This window comes from Podarcis filfolensis, assembly GCF_964270895.1.
Source record: "Podarcis filfolensis genome assembly, chromosome: 2".
Classification (NCBI taxonomy): domain Eukaryota; kingdom Metazoa; phylum Chordata; class Lepidosauria; order Squamata; family Lacertidae; genus Podarcis; species Podarcis filfolensis.
In genome coordinates, this window is record NC_139605.1 from 42,855,455 (window position 1) to 42,875,430 (window position 19,976).

General features: G+C 39.7%; 1 protein-coding gene across 12 annotated transcripts in view; it reads left to right on the forward strand.

Annotated features, from left to right (window-relative positions):
- The window catches only part of ERC2 (ELKS/RAB6-interacting/CAST family member 2), a 512,280-nt gene that overhangs the window by 253,932 nt on the left and 238,372 nt on the right, over positions 1-19,976 (forward strand). For all 12 annotated transcript variants that reach the window (XM_083602952.1, XM_083602957.1, XM_083602950.1 and 9 more), the window contains one exon: positions 5,067-5,202. In XM_083602952.1, coding sequence (XP_083459078.1) covers positions 5,067-5,202 — 136 coding nt within the window. The remainder of the gene's footprint in view (positions 1-5,066; positions 5,203-19,976) is intronic.

Sequence of the window (19,976 nt, forward strand, 5' to 3'; positions counted from 1 at the left end):
ACAGGACTTCACCTTCTCTCCTCTCCTCTATAGTGCCTCTTGCACCCCCAAAATTTGTTCCAAAGGGTCTCTCAGTCCTTTAGAACAGATGTTGGGGCTGTGTAGGGGAAAAGAGAGGAACCACACCACCTGTAGAAATCTCTCCTGCTTGTGCACAGTGTTGGAGCCAATACTTAGTCTTAATTTGCAAGCAAAATATATTTCTATACACTTTTCTGTTGTTGATTTATTTTGTGTAAATTGCTGTGGACCAGAGAATACGTAAAACCCATCATGTAGCTCAAACACAATGTTGCATATTTCTGTTATGAAATTGGCAGTGAGATGCAAAGATTTCTGGCATACTTCTAGATTTTGGTAACTGGCTCTTGGTCCCACCATAATAATGTTTAATGTGATGAAAAGTATTGGAAGCAAAGTATTCTTTAGGGAGCTATTATAAATTCTGCTTCTTCCTTGTGTAGGAGTCTTGCATATCTGCATTTGGGAGGTGGGTGTTTTTTTTAAGCAAATAATTTTTAACTTTTCAAGATGGATAAATGCTACTTTGACTATGAAATACTACTTACTTTTGGCTGATGTCACTTAGCTTTCGGCAAGCATAGTAAGGTACCTAATTAAAGTTGGGAACTTAACGTAGTGGCTTGGATTTCTGTTAACAGCAGATGCAAGGCAACGAAGCAGCTAGAAATAAAGAGAAAATTAACATTATCCTAGCGTATAGGGGTCCATGTTGTACCTCACAGTAAGATAGTTAAGCTTTCTTCTGATCATTCCAAATTGGATGTGGATACTTTTAAGAAAACATTTGTATTTTAATTCAGGGGACAGCAAACTTTTTCAGCAGGGGGCCGGTCCACTGTCCCTCAGACCTTGTGGGGGGCCGGACTATATTTTGAAAAAAAAAAATGAATGAATTCCTATGCCCCACAAATAACCCAGAGATGCATTTTAAATAAAAGCACACATTCTACTCATGTAAAAACACCAGGCAGGCCTCACAAATAACCCAGAGATGCATTTTAAATAGAAGGGCACATTCTACTCATGTGAAAACATGCTGATTCCCGGACCGTCAGCGGGCCGGATTTAGAAGGCGATTGGGCTGGATCTGGCCCCCGGGCCTTAGTTTGCCTACCCATGGGCTAGAATCACAAAGGGATTTCTGAAAGAAGTGAATATTTAGGCTGCAGGCCTGAGGGGACTGGGGAACATCTGAGTGTGTTTTTATGATGATAGTTTAAGCATGTAATGAAAATGAAAATCCCCGCCCCCATTCTAGCTTCTGGTCAGGGCTGTGTCTTTGTGTTTGATTTTTTTTTTTTAAACTCCAGTTTCTAGCCAGCTTCAAAGAATTGTTTTCTTTTAACAACAGCAAGGTAGTAAGTTTTACTGGCTGGTTTTTTGTGCTTTTACATTTCTACAAAAGCTTTCAGTATGTTGGCAAACTCAGGCCTCCCCCCCCCCTGGTTTATGGTAGACACTGACCTAAGACTATAGCAGTAAGTGATGCTTAGATGAGGTTATTCCACCCATTTGTCCTAGTGTTAACAGACTAACCATACCAACATAACGCATGGCGAAGAGCCTAGCCTACACAGCATCTCTACATCCCAATTTATTGGTTTATTTGGCTTTATCTTTTCCATGTTTATACTTGTCTGTCTATTTAATCTTTTTATAGTTCTTATCCTTATTTATATACTTTGGCTAATGAATACCATCCTTCCTTTATCTTGACCTACTTTGCATCTTTCATAAATCTGTGATTCAATGAGTGTCTTAAAAATTACTGAAGATGAGCCAGATTCTTGTTGTCATAGCACAGTGAAGCTCAGAAGTACAGCATTTTTCAACAATGCTGTATGCCAGTAATATTCTAGCAGGATACATTAAATCTTAACAGTTTGCTCAGAGAGCAGTCACTTTGGGGCTGAGGGTTTCAGAAAAGGAAATTAATGGGGAAATTGCACTGCACAGTTGTTGCTTTTGGTTCATAGTCCCGTTCTCCAGAATGATGCCTTATTATGCTTCTTAGTTCTCTTCCCATTTTAGTAAATACTGCTTTCTTTAAAAAGTATGAAGCTGTTAAGTTCTCACCTTCTACTCTGAATCTCCCCTGGTGAAAACATAGCATTCTTACAGCATTACTTCACCCATATCAAGTTCTCTGATAGCTTAACAAATTGCTGTCCAGGGTATCCTAAAAAATGTAGGCCTATTGTACTTTCTGGTGGCCTTCCTACCGAACAGCATTTGCATCATGCTAGTTTCCATTTCTATTAAAACAGCATGCTGCCCTTCTGATTAAGAAAACACATCAGGGAATATTCTAAATTATAGCTAATCAAGCTGAATGGGCTAGCAACATGTTCAGCATAAATATTAAGCAAGATCTGCACAATGCCTGCATGTTAATGAAAGAACAGTTATGAAATTAAGTTAAGCTTGGGGAGCATGGTTATCCATTTATTTTCTGTGTTAGCAAATATTTCCATCAGTTTATATGTGTTCATGATGAAGTAGACTTCTGAGTGCTCCCTCATAGGCATAAATTGAGTTATTGAATTTGCTATGTTCCTCAAATAATTAGCTATCTTAGTTATATTGTCTATGATTAAAACACAACAGGTAGTCCTTTAGAAGGCAAATACATAGGGTTGCCATGTGTCCAGAATTCTCGAACATAGCCGGTATTCGGCCCTTGCAAACAGCATCTGGGTGGAAAATGCTGAAATGTCCAGGAAAATCCGGACGTATGACAACCCATGTCAGAAGTGTAGATTTTGGCGAATTTCATTAAAAATAGCTCGAAAACTCTTTTGTGTCCAGATTTTCACTTTTTTAAAAATATGGCAACCCTATGTTGAAGTGCATATCTCTACCGTAGTTTACAGGGCCAAACTCCAGGTTCAAAGGGATCCTTGGCATTGAGATCTCTTGTGAGCCTCCATCTACATCTGTGTCCCCCATGAGCCGTGCTGCTACAGTGATCACCATAATGGTGTTTAGCAGCTATTTAAATTTCCTGCAATGCTCCAGAGCACCTCGGACATGGTGCTACAACAGTACTGACTGAAACACACCAGTCAAGGGGGCCTTAGGGCATGGGTCAATGGTGGGGCCTGCTGCAGCAATAGAGAATAACAGGTGCTGTAAAATACCTTGGTATTTTGCAATGTGTGCTGTGGACAGAAGTAGATTCTTATAACCACTCACTTCAGCTAATATTCAGCAACCCAGAGTGCTTCACAGTTAGATATTTTGTGAAGAGGTGATGATTAAACTGGGACAATCTGTGCATCGGACTCCATTGTACTGAAGGTCAGGAACTGTGCACACTGCATTTGCAACTCATTATATGGTCTTACTTACCAAACTGGGTTACTTATGCTCCAGGGCATGATCTGAAGGCCACATGAAATGACCACCTTACTGAAGTTTAGGACAATTTAGAGACACTTGCAGTAAAGAGGAAGGCTTGGAAATGCCAAAGGGGAGAGATTTTTAAAATTATGTAAATGAATCCACAGGATGAAAATTAACACAATGTAATTAATCATGATATTATGTGGCCTTGCCTTTGCTCACACTCTTTTTTTCTGAATAAAGAAGACTCTAATTCAAATTTTCCTATGGTAAGAAAATATGAATTGCTAGCTTTCATTTTAAGAGCTTGAGAAATAATTGTAGATATGGAGTAGTAACTGGTTTCCTGGTCAGATACTGTGTTTTAATTATATAATCTGAATTGTTACTAGCTTTTACCCTAGAATTTAGGGTAGAGTGTAGATTCCTCATTTGCTTTCATATAACAGTGGTGCCTGGATGACTGTTCTGTGAAACTTTGCCATGTGATAGTGCTTTCCAATGAAAACAATGTTAAGACATAATAAAGCTCCTATTTAGTGGATGTTCATAGAAAAGGTTTTAAGTGCAAATGGTAAGTATCTAGGTCCCATTTTGAGATTATGAGAAGATGGATCAGTTGCTACATCAGCTCAATGTGCATTGCAACTTAAGTATTTTCTTATTACAGAGTCTAGTGCAGAAGATACTGGAAAATTTCCAGTGATCATATGGGCATTAGAAAATATCCTTTCAGTTTGCCAAAAAAGGATTAGTGTGTAGATCTCATTTGGAATTTGCACATGACTATTATTATATAGATAAGAAGAAGGAAATTCCTCAGAATCATGAGAAAGTCAAATAAATTAATATCTAAGAACCCAAGCAGGTAGTAACTCTGTCCTAAGATTAGTTTTTCAGACTTTCATGACAATGGCTGGCCGTATAACTTCAAACAATTGCTTTTCTTTGTTGAAGAATATAAGTTTTACAGTTTAAAATTGCAAAGGAACAGCACATTTAATTCTATTAACAGTGTTATTCTGGTAATGTTTGGCATGAATTTGGTTTGTTTTAAATATGTTAGCATTTATCTTCAGAATTGCTTTTTTCATTTAGCAAGAGAAATTTGTCTGTGAAACATCAGTAAGAGGTTTTAAAAGGGAACAGCAAATTTCATTAACAAGTTCATTCTTCTGAGAACAAGTCTACAGCACAGTTGCCCAGCTCACCCAAAGCACAAAGGCAAATAGAAAAGCCGGTTTGGATTTGCAGCATAGTCCTGAGAACATTATTCCAGTAATGAGATGTCACAGTGTCAGTTTAGGGGGGAAATGCCCCTGAAGGCAGAGAGATGAGGATGTTTTTGGATTTTTGGAGGAAGGGGAGGGAAAGGCAAGCAGTCTCACAACACCCCTGACTGAAAGAAACAGTGACATGTTTTTGTTTTTAAAAAATCACCTCATGCGTTCATCTTATATCATACACCTACAGGCATCAATGTAAAGAAACGGAGATACTCGTAAGCTTTTTTTCATCCAGAGTGACATTTCATGTGCAACCTAATTGTTTTTTCAGTTATCATCTGTTCAGTATAGTTTATGTGCTAGATAACTGCACCTAATATGCAAATGACGTGTGCCATTATGTATACATTTGCACTGTAAAACTGTCAATTGGACCTTTAGAATTAACAGGCCTATGCATACAATTCTTAGACATATGAAGGACCAAAACAAGAAGGTGGCAAACCTGAAGCACAATCAACAAATGGAAAAGAAGAAGAATGCCCAGTTGCTAGAAGAAGTTCGTAGACGTGAAGATAATATGACAGACAACTCTCAGCATTTGCAGGTGAGTTGCTTTAATTTGTCTAAATATTCTGGAAATGTTCTGTTGCAAAAAAATAAACAAGTAAATATGCTCCAAAACTGATTTCTGATGGAAAAGCCCTTTTTCTTTACAGACAAAGGTCTGGAAAGGTCTGGAAAGGTGGTGCAGAAAAACACATGCAATTGACGTGTTGCGAAGAAGCACATTATGGTGTAAATCAGGGAAACCTTTCTTATAATGACTAGTGCAGTCTGGATATTTGTAGAAGGTGGTTGTTGTTATTTGGGGTATGACCTGCTCACTCAGTTGTGAATGGTACCTTATCTAATTACTTGAGGCAAATCTACTGGTTAGAAATGATGAGAAGAAAAAATGAATTTTTTTTTTTTGTTTAGGTGAATATAGTTGTATTCCATTACATATCAAAAAAATGCTGCTATAGCATTCTTAGTAGATAGCAAAACTAACTGCTATAGGCCACTTGCATATTCTGGCTGTCCTTCTGTGCTGCATTCATATTTTCCAAGGGACCTTCCATAAGAACTGAAAGTATTATTTTAATCTGAATACAAAAGAAAAGGGGCAATAGGAATTTTACATGTGGGGACGAACGAAACATGGTGGGGGAGAGGAAAGGCAGAAGAGATGAAGAAACTCCCTCCCTCAGTATGGCCTCCTTACCTACACTTCAGTGTCACGCAATTCAGCTATGTATATATAAAATATGTGAGGCTGCTGATCACCTGTTTTGCCTCTGCATCTTTTGTTACCTAGTTTTATCTGCTCAGGAGAACAAGCTGTGCCTGTGAATTCGTCCCTCAGTTGCAGCTGTTGTGCAAAAGAAAGGACAGATCCTTCATCTGTTTCTATCAGTCTAATTAATTTACTTCATGCTGCTGTAACAGCTGCATGATACCAAAGAATGGCCAGGTGGAAATGAGGGCAGTGCCCTTGTACCTTTATAGGTTGTGTAAATGAGGAGGTTTTTCCCAGTGCAGGTTGTCATGTGAGGGAGTGAAAAGACATGCATCTGTCATTAAGTAAGCAGTCATTCAGGCCTTAGCTCGGCATGGGTGTTCTGCAGAGATGGGAGGACGATGAAGGCACGGTTTGAAACAGACAAGTTTAAGTTCCAGAGAAGGCAGATCAGGAGTCAGGAAGCTAGTTAGAACAAGGCAGAAGTTTGAGTTGCTGAGGAGCAAAGAGATGAGCCAGAAATAGGATTATATTTTAAAGTCAGAGAGAGGTCACAATCCAAGACAGGAGACAGGAAAGGGGAGCAGGAGTGTAAGCAGAGTGTTTACTCGTAAGATGAATTGCTCAGACTAGGAAGAAGCTCTGGTGAGGATGCGTCCCTTTCATTCTTCCTGCCTCTTCAGTTTTCCTTCCTGTGCAAATAAGATTTGAGGGAGCAGTATGCAAAAAGTTTCACCTACACTCATAAGTCTGTATTCACCTCACAATTAACAGAAGTTAATGAGTAGAAGTGGCAAGCTTTAACAGGGCCATTCTGTCACAGAAAGGGGAATAACTGTGGTCTTGCCATCTTGTTGCTATGTTGGATAAAAATTTTATTGTATAAAGTTCTGCTGAGCCTATAAATCTTTGAAAGCTATAGATTTAGTCTAGAGCATTGCATTTTGGGTAAATTGAGATGGCGGTCAGTAACAGCAGATGGGAACTGAGTGGTGCTCCCATTCAGAAGTGGCACCGGCACCCATCCACAGGTAAAATGCCACCTGGGAATATGGCTGTAAATGGTGGCATAGCTGAGTTTGACTGGTGAAGGGCCCTTCTTAGTCCCCGAGGCTCTCAGCCAATGCTTGACTATTGGCAACATACTTCTGTAGAACCTTGCATTATCAGGGCTGTACATCACATTGGGAGGCCAGACACATAAAACAGGCTCCCTGTTCCAGGCCACCAACGTGTGAACAGGGTGGGATGGGTCTGGCAGGAGAAGTGAGAGAAGGCTTGGTCTTTCCCTCACACAAAGGAGAATGTTGGAGTATGAACATCCAAACAGGCCTTTAGTCATATTATAGTGATGGCAGTGGAAAGCTGTCATGTGGAGTCGTTCAGATGTGATTACTCCTTATAAAATGTGTGCTCTGGTATTTAAAGTATTATGTGCAACTCTGATTTATCACTACCACTAAACATTAGATTTAGTATTACAGAGATCACACAGTAGCATTCTGTGTGAATGGCTGATTTTTACACTCAGTATAAATTTCTTAAATCTTTCCCAGTCTTTAGCAAACTCTTTTTGGAAAAGCAACCTCATTTTGAATCAAAAAAAGACAAGACTTGTCATTTTTGGCTTGTCTTCTCTCTGCCTCTCTCTCTTACCCCCCATCGCCTTTTCTTGAGTCTGTGAAATTAATGAACTAATATATGAAGAAATGTAAGAGCCAATATTTTATGCTTGTTTTCTTTTTAATTCATTGCCTAAAAACAGAATTTTATCTTATGTGTGTCCATTTTCAATTGGTAGGTTTCCTGGGGATAATAAGGTTTCTCCTTTTCAAGTGGTTATGTGTGCTCAGTGTATTAAACATTAGTATCTTTACAAAGCAAAAGGCGTGAAACAAAAAACAAAGAGCAGCCAGCAGAGAATATCATGCAACTATGTGAGTTTTGGAGATTTGTTCATGGGTACTTCTCTTGCCATTTTTCTGCTTCTCTAATTATAGATGGATTTTGCCAGGATAGGAAGTGTAACTAATAAGTTCAACCTCAAAAATGTCCACCTTTCAGCAAAATGTATAGTGTGTTATTAATTTCACACACTTCAGTGAGATCTCTCTCTCTCTCTCTCTCTCTCTCTCTCTCTCTCTCTCTCTCTCTCTCTCTCTTTGCCAGTAGATGCATTCTAATGTTAGTCATCTCCATGTGGTTAAGCATTTAGTGTAGCTTTATATCTTTTCTTTGTAAGAATAAGAACAAGAATAACGTATGAATTAGCCTTGACATATTCATTCTTATTGCATTCTGTTCTCAAGTTTTATTGCTCTGAAGTTTTATTTAGAAAAGCAAACTGATTTAGCAAAAGATTTAAAAAACTTATTAGCATAATTGCAAACTTAGACAGTAAGAACTAGTTTGTTTTAAGACTGCTAAATTGGATAACCTACATATGTGAGGCTATCTGAGTTGAATATTAATTTCTGATTTTTACTATGGGTGGTAATTACCTGGCCAGCAGAGGTTCCATTAAGCTTGGGATACAGTCCATTTGCAATGAACCTCTGCCAATATTTTATGGAAGTGACAGATTTCAGTGATTTCAGAGGAAGAGTGAACTACAGTACTGAGAATTTACTCCAGGAACGTAAGTTGATGAGTTTTGTGTATCAGTGGCATATTTTGGGATTTGATTCATATTTATATTTGAACGGTTCAGATGTGATTGAATCTTCAAAAGTTGAAATTCTTTTGTATGAATTCAGGCATGGCAACCAACCTCCTGCTACTAATATATTTAAATTATTTTTTGCTGGTGGTATTCATGTTTTCAGCAATCTGCTCCTCAGATCAAAGATAAGCCTCTGCTTGCTCTTTGATAGTAAAAGGCAGCAGCAAAAACGTATCTCCTATATTAATGCTGTGGACAGAGCAGGAAAAAGCTTTTTCTGCCTCCTGGCATTTAAAAAGCAGACAGAAACTTATGTCTGATCTTAGTGCTGTGGGAACACAATAGTAAGATCAGGGGAAAGCCTCTGTTGCCACCTTTTGATATCAAAGTCTATGTAAATGCTGCCTGCTCTTTGAAAGTTTTCATAATGAGTTTGATAATTGACTATCAAAGAGCAGGAAAAGGATTATTTCCAATCTCAGGGCTGAGCACCACATTGCTAGAATCTTATGAAAGATTATTCCTGATATAATCTGGTCATGTAATTCTGGACCTGATTACGAGTGAATATATGGACAGCTGCAATTTCCACACTCATTTCTGTTCCCATCAGAATTCTCCAACATCCATAACCTGCCATTACAGTGTGGTGTAGTGGTTAAGAACAGTAGACTCATAATCTGGTGAGCCGGGTTCACTTCCCCGCTCCTCCACATGCAGCTGCTGGGTGACCTTGGGCTAGTCACACTTCTCTGAAGTCTCTCAGCCCCACTCACCTCACAGAGTGTTTGTTGTGGGGGAGGAAGGGAAAGGAGAATGTTGGCCGCTTTGAAAGTCCTTCAGGTAGTGATAAAGCGGGCTATCAAATCCAAACTCTTCTCTTCTTCTTCTTCTGGTGGTGAAGGGGGCATTTTGTGCATTGTTCGATTTATATATTTGTTAAAATTATGTCCTTCGGGGCCTATGCTTATCATTTGCATGTCTGTTGAAATACAGTTCATTTGTTTCTGGAGAAAACGCCACCACCAACCTATAGCAAAATCAGACAGTTTACAAGCATTATTTAAACAACCTCCATTGTGATATTGCAGAGTAGAAGCTATTTCACAAGTGCCCAAACTCTTCCAGCAAGTCGGTTTTTTTGTCATGACTGTTTAGATCACGCAAGTTCCAGGAAAAGCCCCCTGAGGCAATATGGAAGTGGCCAAGAGTCAGTAGAACAGTCATGAAGCAGACTGCTGGGGAGCAGCTTCAGGAAATGAGCAGGCCAGAAACAGGATCTACTGGACCATGGACAGCTCCTGTGTCCCAGAGCTGCAGAGCACAACTCCTAAAAATAAAGATGTAGGGTCTGAAGCTCAACTCCTTTGCTGGAGCGTCTCTACAAATGCTCAAGTGTTGGCGAACCAGGAGAAAGAGAGTTTTGGAGATAGAGAGCGAGCGTCAATAATACTGTTTGTTGTTACTGTTGTTTCATATTCCTGGTTGGACTACAACTCCCATCAGCCCCAGCCCCATCACTCCACACAAGGGAGCTGTAGCCCAACAATATCATGAAGATTCCCCCATCCTTCCAAAGAGTGCTCTGCATAACTAGAGAGACTGTGGAAAAGGCACACTCAAGGATATGCAGGCTATGTTAAGAAAGAGCTATGACATTTTACATTTTATGATTCCTAACCATTGAGGAAAATACGTCTTCACAATTTGCTAAGCAGCACTGACCTCCATTCAGGGCCGGATTTAGGTTTAAGCTACTGAAGGTAATGGGGCCCTTTATATGTCCAGCTGTCCTTTGTCAGCAACAAATTGTCACTGTTTTTTGAATATATGCTATATGGTAATTTATGGACCTAATAGGTATCTAAAGCCATTTACACATAACAAATAGGAGCCTACACAACACAAAACACTGTTGCTGTATGTAGGTTTTATTTTATTTGTTTTTTATCTTATATTTTGGAAATGTACATCCAGGTCTTTTCCCCCTTTAAATTTTTTTGGGGGCCCCCAAGAGAGTGGGGCCCTAAGCTACAACTTGTTTAGCTTATACGTAAATCTGGCACTGCCTCCATTTAGGAATTATACCTCTGTATCTTTTCTTAAATGCTAGGCTGGATACTTTTAAACATGTGTATGAATAGACACTGTAAGAATTACGGTTCTTAGGAAAAACCTGCAACAAAACCCACAGGAATTTTTCGTAAGATACACCTTTCTTCCCTCCCCTCCCCTCAATGTTTATGTAATAACTCACACATGTGGGACTCTTGTAATCTCTAGGGGGCAATCACATTCAACATGCATCAAAAGAAGTAGTTCAGTTAAACCAACTCTCCCTATCCAGCAATAATTACCACAGGTTTACACTGAGATATAGTTGCAAAAGGTTAGTGAGCAGGGCATCTGCAAATCAAGTCGCATGTCAACTCTACATCAATAACCTCATATAATAATCTTATAATAAGATGTTAGCATTTCAGCACATCACAGCCTAATGTAAAAAGCTAAAAGAAGTTCATTTCTCTACTGTTCGGTTTGATTTATAGCTTGTCTAATATCTTACTAGTTATAAATTTAAACACCCAAGATTATATAAATAATAATCAGTGTCAAAGGCAATAATTTAGACAGAAATTTAGCACTCTTAAAAATAGCAATCAATCACTTGTGTCTTATAAAGAAGTGGATCTCAGTCCATTCTAGATAAATGTATTTTATATGCTAAGGTTTACTGTTTACAGAGTTTACGGCCAGCTTCTATGGTTTTCATGGATTTATTTCAAAATTGCAAATTTCACAGTTTTCAGTAAAGTTGTACATTTTAATGGAAAGGATTTCCTGTAGGAGTTTTGTTTTTCTTTTTTGCAAACTCTATGTATGATGAGATATATATTTCCATCTGTACATCACATTTTGCCACTCTTTTTCCAAAACAGCTAGCATCATGTTAATTGTAATAAAATCAGCAAACTGAACCATTTAAAAGTATGAGATTAAAATTATTTTTTTCAAAGAAAATTCCAAAGACTTTTTTAAAGCAACCAAAATCTATAACTCAAATAATGAAACAAACTGAATATTGCCATCAATTAATCCCATCTCATTAGAACTAATCATTCCTTTCAAGTCCTCATCAAAATCCCAAAAAGCATAATTATTTTGACAGAGACTAGCAGAATAGACATTTAAAAACTTACTGTGATTTTTGTCACTTCCTCATAAATACGATTCACTCTCTTGTAGTCTAAAATGGTACCCTTGGAGGGATCCAGGCCTCCTATACTTCCATTAATATATTACAGTTTTATTCTTCTAAGAATAATGCTGTATCAAATCATTAAAATTTTAATGCTGTATCAAATCATTAAAATAGATGTAAGGGAAAATCACAGTCCTTCTAGCCCCCAACCAAATGTTCTATGCTTGTAAGCTGGCAAATGGTTATCTACTAACACATTGCTTTATAAATGATCTTATTATCGTTAGATAAATTGTGCTTGTTAATGTGTTTTATCTCAGCTCCTTTGTCTTGAATCTTTTGCATGGCCCCATGAGGCTCAGCCATTCCAGGGAGACTACAGGGTATGTTTTAAAAAGCAATTTGCCATTGCCTGTTGGGCAGTTCCCACAGCACAGCAGCTCTCCCTTTCTGAATGTTTATTTATGTTTTTATTTTACAGTATTACATTCAATTACACATATTGTCATTCATTTTATCATGCCTTCCACGTTATCCATTATACAGTCTATATGTACCTACTTGTTAGTGTCAGATGCTGTTGGTGATTGCTCGTGAGTAACCAGTCAGGACTTCGACCTGTCTTTTACAGGTTTTATTGTGCAAACTATTTACAGTACAGATCAACAAGTTCATGTCCATCTCAGTCACTTGCAGAATCCAGGAGTGGCCCCTTCCGGCTTCTCCCCCAGCATAAGAACTTCAGTACCCCAAGCCTCCACCTCCCCTCTTTGCATTTCACCCCTCTGTGCAAACTGGGTGACGGAAGAGGCGTGTGTCCCTCCTGCCCAGCCTGGCTAGGTGAGGCGCTGGGGCTCTCAGCAGCATCCTCGAGCCCTTTCCTCGCTTGGCTGCCCCCTTCCCTCTCTTCTCGACTGGAGGTGTGGTTTTCCCACCGCTGGAAGAGGAACTGCTTCTCAGGAGCTGCGGAGGCTCTCTGTATTCCAGCATCCCCCCTGCCTCCCTCCTCTGTTCCGATGGCAGTCCCCTGACAGTTAGTACAGTGGTACCTCGGGTTACATACGCTTCAGATTACAGACTCCGCTAAGCCAGAAATAGTACCTCGGGTTAAGAACTTTGCTTCAGGATGAGAACAGAAATCGTGCTCCAGTGACGCGGCGGCAGCAGAAGGCCCCATTAGCTAAAGGTGCTTTAGGTTAAGAACAGTTTCAGGTTAAGAACGGACCTCCGGAACGAATTAAGTACGTAACCAGAGGTATCACTGTAGATATACTTTACGTATTCCTCATTGTCCATTTCCCCATAATATAACTTTAACTTTATGAACTTCAGTCAATACATATCAATAAATTGATTTTAGAACCGTGTTTTGCCATGTATTCTTCCACACATTCCCATTCTTTCCTTAATTTCTTGGTTGATTGGAATCTAACAGCTGCTGTCATCTTAGCCAACTATAAAAATTGCCACTCCACTATTGAGGGGACTGTGTCCCCTTTCCAGCTCTCCCTTTCCCTCCTTGCAGATGTAGTTTAACCTTAGCTGGTTGCTACTGGGCCAAGTAAGTATTTTTGTCTCTCTCCCTCTTCTTTCCCTCCCTCCCTAAACATGAGTGGTGTCCCCCCCCCCGCCATATTACAGAGTTTATCCAGCCCATAATTAATCATGCAGCATCTGTATGTTTGTATGTGTTTTGACCCTACAGCCTGCTGGTACATGTATTTCACCCTCACAGGACTAGGTCAAATTTTGTCAGCAAAACTACTGGTGATGCATAACCCATAAAATATTTTTATTGCCCAATGGATCACATAATTCAATGGCGTAGCAGCAGATTTTGCATAGATAATCCTGCCAGCTCCGTCCCCTGACTCAGTTAGCAGGTCTAGGAAGGCATTTGGGCTGAGCCCTTGGAAAGCCAGTGTTAATCAGGGTAGATGGTACTAGGCTATGTAGACAAGTAGTCTGACTCGGCAAGATCATTTTGTCCTAGCAGGGCTTTTACAGAGTGGAGTCATGCTTTCATACGCAATTGATGATGATAGCAAATGTGACAGAGATAATTGTCAGTACTTGCACCTTAGCACAGCTTGTGATTTAAAACATTACACAGAAAGCTCAGGCAGATACTTGTTTTAATACTTCCAGCATAGCTTCAGCTAATAAAACGTATACCTCAAAATCACAGTTATGCAGGTGGCAGCCAAGGTCTAAAAGGAAACATTTGAAACATAGCATATCAGCTTACCACGTGGAATCCCCCCTCCCCCCACCAAGGTTAAGAGGGTTCTCGTGACCCCCCCCCCACTCCAGAGCCAATTTGGGGGGGATGAAGGAGGAAGAGACGGGGGGAAGCCCCATTGCACAAGTAGAAGCCCTTGCGCCAGGCTGCCACTGACGGGGTTCATTAAGCAAACCCCACCCAGAATGTTTTATAAGACCCACTTTTATTACACCAGACAATAAAGCACCTCACTAATGAGCAGATGCTGACAGATGCCTTCTGTATCACTAGCTGAGGCTCTCTTTGTTTTGTCTCCGGAGAAAGATCTACAGTAGCAGCCTTGAGCTAGTAGATAAGTTTCCTGGTATTGCCTAGGATGGCAGGAGAAAGGAATGCTGGAGATACTGAAATAAACCACAAATATGAAAGCGATTTTGTTCTCCTTGGGAACACAGAGTAGTTATAATTTTAGGATACAATGTGTAAGATGGAAAATTACCAGTTTTTGTTCGGTGGCTGTTCAGTGCAGGATTAAACAATAAGGTTAACACAATCTCTGTTATGGTTGACAAGTTTACAAATGACAACAAATTGTTCATGGGATTGTAAAGAGCTCCAAGGGATCTCTCCAAACTAAGTAAATGGGCAGCAGAATGGCAACTGCAATTCAGTGTAAGCAAGTATGAAGTGATGCAACTGGGGTAATTTTTCTCCCTCATCTCACATATATGTGCTAAAGGGGTCTGAAGTGGCAGTGACTGACAAGAAATGAGATCTTGGGGCCATAGTGGATAATTTGATGAAGATGTTGACCTATGTACCACAGCTGTAAAAAATAATAATCGGATTACATGTTTAGGATCAGTAAGAAAAGGATTAAAAATTAAACTGCCAGTATTATAATGCAATGTTACAAATCTATGATGCAGCCACACTTGGAACTTTATGTACAGGTCTGGCCACCTCACCGTAGAAAAGATATAGCTCAAAAAGTGATCAAGGGGCTGGAGCGACTCCCTTATCTGGAGATGGTGGGGATTGAACCTGGAGCATTCTGCATGCATAGCAAGCACCTAATACTGAGCTACAGTCCTTCCCAGCTTTCTTCTTCTCGTTTATATAGTCTTGTCCAATTAAATGAAATCATGAGGCCTCCTGCCCAGGCGCTCTAAGAGGGATTCTAGCTGGGTGGAACAGTTTACATATTACATGTTGTAGGTCCCTGGTTCAACCCCTTTCTAGGAAAGGGGAGGAGCAAGGTGGCAGCAAGCATGGGCTCTGACAGTGTGTTTGCACAGCCCTGACCTCACTTTGCCCATCCCCCTTCTTGAAAGCAGCAGCAACACTGCTGATCAGGAAGCTATTGCTGTGGCTTGACCCACCAGGCGAGCCATTCCTGCAGGGCTGTTTTGTGCAGAGGGCTTCTTTTCTGTGCAAAGTGCTATTTCTCTTCAATTCCCTTCATGAGAGTTCCTGTTTGCCAGCTCTGAGTGTATGACAAGAGACTAGAGAGATATAGCCCTATCCTGTGCATCTTGACATTTGGGTTGTGTCAAGGGTTCATATTCTGCTTGCGATGTGCCTTTATTGGGGCTGAGTTACACCATGTTGTATGCTCTGTTGTGATGATGCTGTGGAGTGTATATTGGTATTGGGATAGTGATCCCCCCATCTTTTGATGTCAATGGGAGAGAAATTTCCTGTGCTGTTGGTAGGAAAGTGACCATGGTTTGAACGGATGTAGGCTCTTCTCTAAATGTACTTCTCCCTTGTGTCATATAAGAACAAGATCAGGCCAATGGCCCTTCTAGTTCAGCATCCTGTTCCCACAGTGGGAAACCAGATGCCTGTGGGAAACCTGCAAGCAGGATTCAAGAAGAAGAAGCGAAGAGTTTGCACTTAATATCCCCCCTTTCACTCCGCTTAAGGAGTCTCAAAGCGGCTAACAATCTCCTTTCCCTCCCCCACAACAAACACTCTGTGAGGTGAGTGAGGCTGAGAGACTTCAGAGAAGTGTGACTAGCCCAAGGTCACCCAGCAGCAGTATGTGGAGAAGCAGGGAAGCGAACCCGGTTCACCAGATTATGAATCCGCCGCTCTTAACTACTACACCACACTGGCTCAAGCACAAGAGCACTCTCTCCTCCTGTGGTTCCCATAAAATGGTATTCAGAAGCATTGCTGCCTCCAACTGTGCAGGCAGAGCAGATCCATCATGGCTTGTAGCCTTCCTTAGCCCACAACTTCGTCCTGTTCCAGCCATTCTACCAATGGAGATGTCTTGGTGGCTCATCAGACATCCTGGTGGCACAGCAGGGTTTCTGCAGCATTCTAAACCCCCTCAGCAGAACACCAGTGTAGGATAGTGCCCTTAAGGTTGTTGAAAATGCTTCCATTGTCAAAATCCAGCTATAGGTGCAGGTTTGTCCTCTCTGTAACCAGGCAGTTGTAGTACACCGTGTTGATTTTGGTGCACTAAATTACTGGTGTGCTGTCAAAGCCAATTAGACATGCTGAAAACGAAGCACACGGCTTCTCTATGTCATTATGCTAGATTTGTTTTTGTTTTGGTAACGCTTTTTGTGAAAGAAGCCTGGTGAAAAACTAGAAAGCCACAATTTCTAAAAAGCTCAGACGGTGAAAAATATCCTTGAATGTTTGTCTTCTGAACATCTGAACGGCCATAAGGTTTCTCCTCTCTTGATCTGATTTAATTATTGGTTTATGCATTTAATCATTTTTCAGGGATTTTTACTCTTGCTCAGGTTTGAGGATTAAAGTTCTAACTACACTGTGGTTTAGTGAAGAAATATACACTTTCTGACTATGTGTTAAGCCTGGAAACATCTGACTTCTAACCCAAGTAGAAAAGTTGTAAGGTGGGGGGACTATTTGGCAAAAGTTTGGTGGTTTCAGTGAATGAGTTGTTCCTTAAATTAAAGGCTGTCCATTTAACAGTAATCAAATCACAGTCAAATTTCAACAATAGCCTTTAATATTTTCATATCAAAGAAAACTGGTGTTGATTAAAGTCTGAGGGGAAAGGAGACATCAGTCATTCACCTCAATGTCTTTTCTAGTAAATGTAAATTATAGCTTAATAAAGATAATTTATAAGATTATTTTATCATGGAATCTTTTGGATATTTATCTGTTTATAAAAATATTTTGTATATTTTGAAAGAAGGTAATAAAAAATAGAAAATAGATGAACTGAAGCAGAGATGTGATTTGAAAGCGTTGGTAGGAATGTTAGCAGCCTTTCATGAGGAAGACAAATTGCCCCATTTTTTCTGTATCCAAATGTCTTGTACAAGAAGATGGGCTACATCACTGGTGCTTTGATTAAGTTAATATTCACCATGTCTCTTTGACTTAGAAAGGCAAAGCTTTATAAAAAATCTTCCTGGACACAAGTTTGTTGGATTCTATCTTTTGTGCCACAATTAGTGAAATTAACTACAGGTATTTCTCTTAATAACAAAATAATATGAAATATGGATCTGTAGAGGAAAAAATGTCTGTCATTGAAGTGCTGAAATCCAGCCTAAAGGCAAAATTACCCCTCTTTGGAATACTTGGCATCAGTAATTCAGAAAGCGGTAAGAGGTGACATGATAGAAGTTTATAAAATCAGGCAAGGCATGGGGAAAGTGGATAGAGAGAAATTCTTCTCCCTCTTTACTAACACTAGAACACATGGACATCCCATGAAGCTGAAGATTCACATGATTTCTTTGCACAGAGCAATCTACTGTTCTTCCATTTTAAAATTTAATTTCTGGGCTCCTACAGCCAGCATTTCATATGTAGTTTTCTATAACTTTCTCTTTGTCCATGCATTTGTTTTCTGCCAAAGTTAAGGATATGATGAAACACAGCACATAAAGGAGCTTGCATTTGGCCCTACTAGCTTGATATGAGCTTTGCCCTTCCTCACCTTGCTTCCCAACATTTTGTTTAACATGCAAATATGAAAGGAATGAAACACACATGAGATTCTTACTGCTTATGGTAATGAATGCCTGATCTCAGTGACTGCACTGTCTTTACACTGAGATCAGCAGAAGGGAAAGTTAAGTACCTCGTTGGCTTTGAACTTGTCTCTTCTGGGAAAAAGTGATGCAATTTCAAGTGAAAAGCGAATATGACTAGAACTTTAGCAAACCGTGATAAATGAAGTTCAAGCCAGATATACCAATCAGCTTATGAGTCATCTTGGAAATGCTGGCTTGGTTTATAGTTACAAAAGGAACTCCTGAGTTTTGCATAGTTTGACCCTGATTCTCGAAAAACAGTTTTGGTTTTGGCGAAGTTTCAGTTTGAACTTTGGTTTTATTTGAGCTGAAAAGTCAAAGCAACATTTGGGAAGGAAACTAAAGCCAACGAAAAGATTTGGATGAAGATGCAAGCTGTAACAGCCAAGACCTGCTTTTTTTTTAAAATAAAAAAATACTCTAATTGTGATAATTGTTTCCTATTTTCTTTTATTCTTTCCCCTTCTGTTAGAGTTTTTCAGAGATACAGGAACACACAGATATATAGTCATTTATATTTAGGAAATGTTAAGCCTCAAATTGCAGCCACCTAGTGATATGAAACAGATACTGTCAGAAAAATTGACTCCATGGACACTTAATCTGCATTGAAGGGTGGAGCTTATTTACATGTTGAGAGTCACTAGTTATGCTTGCAGCACTAGTGACAGTGCATCAACACAGGAAGAAACTGGCACTGCTTTCCCTAACCCTGAATGGTCCTGGGGATAAGCTCTGTGTGTGTGTGTGTGCAAGTTTCTGAAGGGGGAAAGGTTGGAAAGTCGAAGATTGTTTTACAGAGCCTCCCAGGTCCACATCTGGTTGTTGCTTGAATATTTGCTGTAAAGCCTGGGGATATGAGAATTGCTTGTCGACTGTGAGTTGGCTGTTTGTGAGAAGAAGCTGTTCCTATAGACCTCTTCGCTGTTTGCCTGCCTGCAGGGAGAATTCTCTTATCTCACCTCAGAATTGGAGTTCATAGGGCGTTTTATATCACTTGCAGCCCAGGAGAAATATGAGTGGAAGTATAGATTTTCAACTCTGCACCTAGACTTTGGGGTAACACTTCCTTGGACTTGGGGAAGGGAGCTAACTGCTGCTTTTGTCTGAAAAAGCCTTTGGGTTTTCATGCGAATGTTCCATTCATTGTATTTTAAGAAATGCATTTGGTATTGTTGTTTTTTACATCTTAGATGTGTGATGAATGGCAGGGAAACATTTGCCCAGATGTGAAAATTAGACTGTTAGGTTTCTTGGACGGGGGCTTGAGCCACTAGCATAAGCAGAAAGATTTGCCTTTAAACATTTGAACGCAGCCCTTGGTTTCAATTAGTTCTCCCCATTTTAATTTATCTGTTGATTTATGAGTTCCAGATTACTTGATCTGGTTTGTGGAGTGCCACTGCTATGTTAGTCATTTGTCATTTTTGTTTGTTTATATTTTGTTTCTGGACTTAGGTCATACTACTGTGCATTCAAAGTTGGCTGCAGTTTTCAGTTCATGTCCTTTTTCAATATAGGTTACAGATGTGCATGAGTGCATTTGTAGATTGGTTAAATACCATGCAAAAGAACTGTGATGTGATTGCAGCAATATTTCTTTTTGTATAGTGATGTAAGCAATGTACACATGTGATAGTGATATTGATGCAATAGTGCAATTGCATGAACATGAATGCTGAGGCCATGTTTTAATCAAAGCACATATGTAACAGTTAGCATTGGCAACCTGCATAAGAGGAAAGAGAAAAAGCATGTGAATGGCAAACTGTGAAACGGCAAACCACAACTGCATCAATTTCAAAATTAAACTGGAAGGCAGGTAGCAGTGAGACAGAGCTAATTAATCAGGACAGGAGTTGTCTCCTAATTTCTAGTGTTAAAATGAAGATCACTCTCTCTTTCACACACACATAAAATATATTTTATATGTGTACAAGAGCTAACAATGGTTAATTTTATTCTGCCTATATA